Source organism: Plasmodium cynomolgi, assembly GCF_000321355.1.
Source record: "Plasmodium cynomolgi strain B DNA, scaffold: 0017, whole genome shotgun sequence".
Taxonomy (NCBI): Eukaryota; Apicomplexa; class Aconoidasida; order Haemosporida; family Plasmodiidae; genus Plasmodium; species Plasmodium cynomolgi.
This window is the reverse complement of record NW_004192651.1, coordinates 1-9,944: the sequence shown is the minus strand read 5'-3', so window position 1 is coordinate 9,944 and position 9,944 is coordinate 1. Positions and strand designations below refer to the sequence as shown.

The window sequence follows — 9,944 nt, the reverse complement described above, 5'->3', positions numbered from 1 at the left end:
GAATTTTTTTAAAAATATTGCTTATCTATTTATAGTTATAATTTACGTGGATCATTTAAAATATGTTGTTAAAATTACTTATTTATAGAATGAAATAAAGTAATTTAATTGTATTTAAGATTATTTATAATTAAGGTTAATAAATTAACTAATTAATTGTTCTATTTAAAAAAAATGTGTGTAATAATGTACATTATTTTTACTGATGCTATTATGCCTCATTATTCTACTCTCTAACACTACTTTGACGACTATGCAATAGTTCAGTAGTATATTTATTTTGACTGAATTCTTATTTGGTTATTTCGTATAATATTAGTATTTGCATACATCTTCACTTGTTTATATTTTTGCATTAAAAATGCTACATTTAATTCAACAATTTTTTTAACTCTTGATTTTTAAGGAGAAAATTATATTTATGCTGCATTACATCATAATAATTATAATTGCAATGAGTATAACGAGGCGCTGCTAGCGTAATTATTAATTTATCAATAATTTTTTATAAATTTGTTAATTTTAAAATATCTATTTATGAAATTTTAATGGATCATACAAATATGCATGTATTTTTCGTAACATATCGTATACGGTTATGACTTTTTTAAAAAAAAAAAAAAAAATAGGTAAAATATAAGCCTTATTTATGTATTGCTATTTGATTAATAATTAACAACGTTATGTGTATGAAGGACATTTGTTCATTCATTATCATATCGTATAAATTAGAATAAGTCTCATATAAGAATCAAGAGAATTAATTTTTTTCCCTAATGGATGTGGTTCGTCATGTATTATATTTTTTTTGCTTTACAATTTAAAAAAAAGTAGTATATTCCTAATTAGCGATATCTGTTTTTAGAACTACTTTATGATAATCTTAATTTTTCTTTTTTAAAATATGATAAAAAAACAATTATTTAAATTACAAATTAGATTAATTTCTTTATTTTTATTATAATTCTTTTTTAAGGAAAACAATGTTAATATATTTTTTAATATGCCTTTTTGTTACATTCACTTTTTAATCTTTAATATGTTAAGAATTTAACATCTATATAGAATTTAATTTTTTTTTTATCGACAAATTTAAAATATTAAGAAAAATCACAATAATATTACTATATTAACATTTATTATTTTGTCAATAATAATATATCTATTATTTTAATAGCTTAAGTTTTTGACAGCTGTAAAAATTTTACCCCAAAAAAAAACAATATGGTGTTCTTAACATCTACTAAATCTTTTATTTCATGTCTTTTAATTTGGTATGTGCACATTACTATCATGTGGTTTAATATAATTTCATAATAGTTTTCTTCATTCTTGTTTTTCTTATTATAAACATAAAAGTTATAAATTGTTAATATAGGATTACACATAAGCTTTAATAATGTATATTTTTAAAAATTTGGGGAGTACGACTATCATAAAAGGTCCTAAAAACATGAACCTGGATATAATATTGATCTCACGAATCAATCGATTATTATTAGCAGAATGAATTGTAGAAAATCCTGTGAAAGTAGAGTTATAAAAAGAAAATTTAGAAAGTAATAATCAAGTAATACAATTCATAGAAAATGATAAAAAAAAAAAAAAAATCTAAAGTTTCTTAAGGAGGATACATTACATTTATGAAGGATATATTCAATGAAATATGTTGCAATTTTGAATATTATTTATCAAATGGGTATATTTCTTTCGGCAATTTCGTATCAAGTAAGTATTCCGAGATTCTTAAGAATTCAAAACCTATTTTGAGATCCCTAAAATATACTAAAATTACAATATATGTTATATATTAGAAGTTGGAAAAGTACTGAACGCCGGTTGGCTAAGTAGTATGTTGGTTCAGCTTACTCAATAAGAGGTAGTATATTAAAAAATAAAAGCAAAAAAAGAAATGAACAAAGAATGAAGAAAAAAAGAAAAAAGGAAAAAATTAATAATTAACGTTTAATCACTCATATAAATTTATAATATAGTAATTAACGATGATATTTTTTTACCTATAGTTATTACATAAAATTGTGTATATAAGCGTATTTTTTTAAAAAATAATATAATTATGCAGAATTATCTTGCAAATGTAATAACTTTTAAATAAAACTAAAAATTCCTTTATTGTAAATAAATGAAATATGCTATAAATATTAGTATTAAATATAAACATTAGGTCAAGTTCCATATCAAATATATCTTGAGAACGGAAAAAAAGTTCTATCTTTGGAGCATATAATTTAGCGTATCTTTTTTTAAAGATTAGCTTTATATATTGTTTTATGTGTTAGAATATTTTTATTTATTTTTCTATTTCTAATTATTTTAATTTTTTGATGTCCTTTTTAAATAAAGTATTATGAAAAAGTAATTTTTATTTTTCATGTCTTATATGTTTTATTTTTTTTCTTTAGTGACTGTAAAGCGTGTGTGTTACGTTAAAAATTTTTTTATTATTGAAAACAAATAAACTTGAACATGCTCATTTTTTTTGTATTTATTTAATTAATAACAAAGACTTTTTTAAAATGTATATAATAAAATTTCGGGAAAAAATATGTTACATCATTTTTTGGCTATAATCAATAAAATGAAAATGCTTTATTGTCTAATTCGGTGGTGACAAAAATATGAAAGAAAATAATGTACTTTTATTTAGTTTTCGTGTTTTGCAATTTATTTTTTTGATATGCATAATGGATATTCTGAATTTTATCTTGTTATCAAAGGATACTTGCATTATATATGTTAACTGTAACATCTATTCACTTAACATAAAATTGATAATGTTTAAAGTTATACTATCGTTAATGAGAAATGCTGTTTAGCATAATACGAAATATTATTTACGAAAAATAAGTATCATAGATATATAGATAATGAGACTGAATTATCTCAATTTTATATATTTAATTAAAATTAATGTCTCCATTAGATGTATGAAAATATTATGACACTTTGAAGTGCAGCATAATAAGCTACATTATTTTACATGTAATATTTCGCAATAAAATATCAAAAGAAATAACTTAAAAAAATTAATTAACAGTATTAGGGGAAAAAATAAAGAACATAATATATATGTGTAAACGTATATATATATGTACAGCTATAATTGTGTATTATAATAATGTCTCATTACCTGCATAATTTTTGAAGCCATATTTACTACAGATATTGTACAAAATAAGGAAATAAATATAGATTTGATATATATGTTTAATTCTCAGCTAATTATTGTGATAAAGATTTCCACACGGAATCCTAAATAAGCTCTTAAATAGGTACTGTAAAAATATACTATAAATTATCACACACAAAAATGGTAATATAAGATAAACATAAAAAAAGTGAAAAATAAATATTCGTGTGTTTAAGAAAATTCAGATATTGTCTTTTTTATTTTCAGAAAAGTATCTACAGTTTTAGAAAGATATTTTTGATTAATTTAAACATTGTTTTATACACAAAATTTAAACATAAATTTTTTATCTGCTATTATAATTTCTGATCTTATACGTTTTAACGTCCCACTACCTTAATACGTCTTCTGCTACCAATGCATCATGATCAAAATAATGATTTTAATTATCCTTGAAAATGTTTTATATTATGTGCTATAGTGTTATTTTTTTTATTTTTTTATAAAATTAACTATGTTTTTATTGCCACTTATGTAGTTATTATTGTTATTTTTTTCTCTTGCATTTTTTTATAATCATAAGAGCACATGGAGCATTTAAATCCGATATATAATTTATTTACTTGCACGTAAGTTTTTCCTACATTTTACAAGTTTTTCTTGTTTAAAATTATAGATATTATGCAATTTTTCTTTTAAGTGCATTTTCTCTTCCACGTTTATTTGTACTAATATGTCTTTTTAGATCTCAAAGTAGTCTTCATATAAATAGAGCTATAAAAGGGTGTATGACAAATATATTATTTTTTTTCTTGAATTGTAGACTCTAACAATGTTTTTTGGAATTCTGTTTCTAGTTCATTTATGTTTTCTGTCGGTTTCTTTTGAATTTTTCTCCTCAAGTGTATACACTGTAGCATAGGAATAAAACATTATATGAAGTTGCATATTAATCAATATAAATAATTATAGAAATATTAAACCTTTTTATTAGAAAATAGGTATTTTACTTTTATAAGTTTCATAGCTAAGGATATAATAGCCAAGATTATTATAATGATTATGAAGTACATTTTTAGAGACATTTCTTCAGACTCAGGACTAATTTCAGATATTTCTGTTGCAATGAACACGCTATTCCCTCCCTTTTGAACTGCACATATAATTAAAATATACATTTCATTTTATGTGATTGAATATAATGAGAATTAAATGCAGTATTATAGTTACAGTGAATAATATAAGAAGGAACAAATTTGTGTTTCAGGACATACTGGTCCCTAGCGGTTCCAAATTAGGAGGCAACTGATTTTCCTTATAATGATTTAATGTAGAAGGTTCTTCAGATTCTGGAATATTATTAATAGGAGATGAAACAAATTGCTCTGATATTTTAGATGCTGCAGACACCTCAGATATTTCACGTTTCTGTGGTACTTCTGTATCATGAACAGTCTGATTAACCTTAGGTGTAGGTACTTGTACAATATTATACGTATTATCTGTACACGATGAGTCCTTTAGTGTAACGGTATGAATATCATCATGCTCATCATAATAAAAAATATCTCCATAATAAAGGATATTGCCTAAACCATATTTTTTGGAGGTATAATTTAAATCTGATTTATCATTAATAACATATTGTGAGTTATCATCTGGAAGAGTATGAATTCCTTCGGTAACGAAATATTGTACGTTTGACACATCAATTGAAGCAGATACTATTTGAACGCATTTATTACAGTAATTAGTAATATCCTCAAATAATGCAGAATCAGCTGTATTACAATCATACAAAAGTTTTATTTGGGGACTGAATCCTGAAAAATACTTCTCAATTATAGATTGTTTTGATTTAAAGTGTTCTTTTTTTCATGTAGCCATAATTTATATCCTAATTGTTTTGTATTGCAAATTTTCGTTTTGTTACATTTTGTTTTTTCTTGACATTCGTTTCCAAGTTTCCTTAAATAGTTTTTGTAACCTTCCTTTTGTTCGCAAAATTTATTTAATTCACGTATCAAGTTAATACGTTCATCGTCTTCATTTCTCCAGTGTCTAGGACATCCACCATAGTTAGTAAATTCTGATAATAATGGATGAATGACGCTATCAAAATTTAAGTGACTTTGAACAAATTCACCTTCATAACATTTTACACACTCTTTTCTATGATTATCTAGATATTTACCTAGCTCTTTACACTTATAAACAAATTCGGATAAATCATTTGTTTTTTTTAATTCTTTAATTTTATCATTAACACTATTTACAAGTTCGTCAAAATTCTCCATATAATCAAATTCATTAAGGATTGTACCCTTCTTTCGCTCTTTAAAACTAAGTTCAACCATTTTTTAATAAATATATTTTTTATATCTCTTCTTCCTTCGTTTCTTTCTAAATAAGTATTCTCTGTCTGTAATTAGTCGCAATTGAACAGAAGGTCCAATTTATTCGTAGGCATTAGATTATTACAGCTAAGCAACCTTAAATGGCACATTTAATAAAACACACAAATTAATAAACTTTAATTTTTAAATAAGGCGTTTATAAAATGTGTTACATGAAATAATGTATTTTGTAGTTATACAATTATTTGTAATAGTATTGGTATTATAATCAAGTTAATTACTATTTCCCAAATACAGTTTCTATATTTTTTTTATGTTCTGTATGTATATTATAATTCCTGATTTATCCTAATTTGTTCTTGAAAATAAATCATAGTAAAATGTAAGTGTTAAAGTGAAATTCATATTTCCTTTTGAACAGAAGCAACATCAATATGTTTAAAGTGTTATACTTAAATAGTGATAACATATGAAATAGAACGCTTTGGTATAATTTGTCCAATACATAAATAATATGCATATGTCCTTGCTTGTAAAAGGTTCACATATAAATAATTGCCATGTCGTTTATTTAACGATCTAGTTTTTCTCATTTGCAATTCATTCAGTAGAGTATTATTTGTAAATCTTTTTATTAGCACTAATTTGTATAGTTTTAACTCCACCATAAATATAATTTTTTTGATATTTAATTATCCTTATCATTGTAATTAAACTGTTGGTATGTTTAAGCTATTTTGGTGGTAAGCTTGAAAATAAAAATAATTGGTTTATGTGTTGTGCTACCAAAGCTTTACTTATATGTGATATACATATTAATTAGAATATATGATAACTATTTTTTCATTTTCTTACGTAGGAAATCACTATTTAAGTTGTTTATATATATATATATTATCGACTGGATAACCTGGAATAAAAATTTTTCACACATAGATTATTACATCTTTATTAGTGTTGTCCCACTTCATACTTTAGACCAATGTTAATTTTACTGAGAATATGCTATATCTATTAGAAAGTAAATACAACTAAAAACAAAAATTGTTTTATTAGATAAATAACAAAAGAAATATATGAATTAGTAATACCAATTAAAATTAATAATTTGTATTGCCATAAACCAAAAATAGAAAGTAAATAAATGGATCATAAAGATCATAGAAAAATAGCATTAAGCGGTTCTACAAATAAATTAATATATGTTAAAATTAATTACAAAAAAAATTAATTTTTATGATTATTCATTTTCCCGAATTTGTATTAATTATTTATTTCCATGTTGATCATTTAAATGGATAATGTTTTTATGTCTGCGTAGTGATTGCTATACTAAAAAATATTTTATTATGTAAATTATATGCTGAAAAAATGTTAATTTATTTTACAATTATACGCTACGAATTTTTAAGATGAGTTGAACACGCTTTTTCTATGTTTCTAATAAATTATAATTTACCATTAATAATAATGCAAGCTTACAATTCTGATTATTAGGTATTTATTTTAAAAAGAACTAATAAGAGATATGTGGAACTATAGAAAAAAACCAAAACTGATATTATAGAATGCATTTGAAAAAAATTCTTTTCTATAATGATTTTCTTATATTCAATTTTTTTAGGAGTCCATTTTGTTAAAATACTATAAATTATATTAGTTTCAAATAGGAATTTTTTTTAGGACATCATGTTGTTTTCTTAATTTTTTGTTCAAATATATAGATTTTTTTTGTTTACTCTATTAATACATGCTGTTTTAGAACAATAAACACTGGTTTAAAGAGAACAATTTATGAATTTCTTGTACATCATATATTCAATATTTTTTTATTTGTGTTAGATGCATAAAGGATTAACTATATATAAAATGAATTTAGTTTTGTACATAAAAATGTGGAAAAGAATGTGAATGACTTGAAATGCTTGGAATTGCGAAGAACAGGTTTTAAAAAAATGTTTTTGTAAATTTATAATGCATATTTTTAATTGATTTGTAATTACAGAGGTAACTCCTTTATTAAATGATATATATTTCGTGGGTACCTATTTGATTTTATTAAATACAATTGTTGAGTGAACAATGTTTGTTCTTTTCGTGGTCCAGTCGTTGCAAATTAGCTGAAATTTTGTAAAAATAGAATGTGCTGGGTCTCACTGTGGATGATAAGATATACTTATTCGGTAGTTTCCAGAATCTATATTATCATATTCTTTTTAAAAATCCGGAAATGTTACTGTGTATGTTTGATTAAAATTATGAATGTTTTTATTTTTACTTCCGTTTTGTCGCCTTAACAAGTGTCCAAGTGGAGTAAACTAAGGGTAAAAAAAAAAAAATATAAATAATGTGTAATTATAATATGAATATTTATTGTGAATTATGGTATATTATTAATAGTAAATTAAAGTGTTCATGTGATTAAAACGATTTTTTTTTAACTTTATAAAAAAACATGTATGCAGCAGATACTCCGCTACAGCAAAAATGGGTGGCATAGTATAAGGAGATGAATAATTCGGTTTCTCAATACCATTATCCCATTTGTGTTTCAAATAAGAAAACGAGTTGTGCGTGAATTCGTCACTTTGTAGTTCTTTTTTGATGTTATAGACTGCTTCTAGAAAGCTCATTTCATCTAAACTTTCTTCAGAATCTCCTTTGGTTAAATCAAGGTTGTTGTCTATCAACTTAGATAGGGTATTTTTCGTGTTACACTTGTGTTTTGTTCCATAAATTGCGGAAAAATTCTGTTTTTCTACATCTGGCAAAACTTTTACAATATATTTTCCTAATGGACACATATTTTTAAAATATTCTTTGTATTCTATTCAATCAGGACGATTCATTTTACTTTTCATATCAATATGATGATAATCTTCTAGGTATTCATAAAATTCATTTTTTTACATTCAGATTCCTTATCTGTAGCAATAGCATATTCAATTTTTCATGCATTTTCCTTTAAGTAATAATTAGCAAAATTACGTGTGTGCATCATAAAAGTAAGATAGTTAAAGGTCGTTAAACATTCATCCTTAGATGTTTCATGCAGTTTATTAAGTACCCAATAATTAAACATTTTACAGCGATTACAAGAAAAAAGATTTTTTTTTGTGATTTTTTATAATTATTTTTTAAATATTCCAAAGCAAAAGAGCAAATTTTGAGAAGTATATCAGTATTTTCAACTTTATAAGGAGATTCCACTATTTTACATTCCGTATGTACGCTTATGGAATATAACTTAGGATCCCATGTATTATACCATTTTTTTGAGGGTAAATTATGTTTGCATATATTCTGAAAATCATAAGTAAGAAGTAAAATGCCTAATTACATAAACATATATTTTGAAGAATAATGTGTTGAAAGATATATAAAATCATTGCTTATTTTATTTTATGTAAAAATGTTTTTCCTGCGCACAACTTTTTTATAATTATCAGTTTAGATGTTGCAGTAGAAAATAAAAGTAATATTAGAAAAAAAAAAAGTACTGTTCTATATGATATCATTTGTAAAATATTTTTCTTTTATGTATTAATTTATTATTCGTTGGTTTTAAAAATTGTTTTTGCTATTTTTATTTAACAAATGAATTATAAATTATTTGTGTAGCATTTCAAGAATGTACATAAGGAAAAAATACTAAATAATATGTTGCGTCTTGAGAAGTATTATTCAAATATGTAGCATAATAAAATCGATTCAAATATGTGCTGCTAATTTTCGATAGGGTTTTGGAAAAATATATTTATATATTTAGATCTATGTATGTTTTTATTTTACAACTCGATAAAAAAAGTTGTCATTTATTTATTTGTATTTATAAATTATAATAAAATGGAACTATTCATTTTTTAATATTACATGCAGTGTAACAATAAAACGTACGTCCACATAAGTTATAAACTTCAATACATATGAATAGTGTCAGTGTTGTTTCATAGTTCTAAATATAAGTTTACATATATATATTATAATTTATAATACTGCCCATATAAGATATTTTAGAGTATAATGTTATATATTATAAGTTTTATTACCAAAAAAAAGAAAAAAAAATTGAGAACGATGAGACGTTTCATTGAGGTGGTATTAACAAATGCAACAAAATTCGTTCGGGAAAATATCATTTAGATTTATGTATAAAAAGAAATTAATTATACTAATAATAAATAATAGAAAATAAGCACTATTTATATTTCTCACATTAAACAATGGATTAAATAATACATAAAAAGAGTTGACAGTTTTTTATTATTTCAATATGACAATTTCTTCGCAATGTGTAACAAATAAATAGATGAATACGATTGCTAATATATCTCTGTATTAGGGCGAACTGATTGATCTTTTTTTGAGTCTTAATTACTAACTTCTTTAAGCATACATAAATTTTTCATTTTTTAGTTTATTACAATATATGTGCA

General features: G+C 23.3%; 2 protein-coding genes across 2 annotated transcripts; both read right to left on the bottom strand.

The window, feature by feature from the left end:
• Nucleotides 1-4,414: 4,414 nt before the first annotated feature.
• PCYB_001430 (hypothetical protein) lies at nt 4,415-5,508 on the bottom strand (the record flags this gene model as incomplete). The annotated part of the gene is made up of 2 exons (XM_004227565.1): nt 4,415-5,019; nt 5,139-5,508. The coding sequence occupies 2 exons, from the start codon at nt 5,506-5,508 to the stop codon at nt 4,415-4,417; spliced, it is 975 nt and encodes a 324-aa protein (XP_004227613.1).
• A 2,534-nt stretch (nt 5,509-8,042) lies between these two features.
• PCYB_001420 (hypothetical protein) lies at nt 8,043-8,312 on the bottom strand (the record flags this gene model as incomplete). The annotated part of the gene is made up of 1 exon (XM_004227564.1): nt 8,043-8,312. A coding segment is annotated over one exon (270 nt), but the record flags the coding sequence as incomplete, so codon positions are not given.
• Between the last annotated feature and the right edge of the window lie 1,632 nt (nt 8,313-9,944).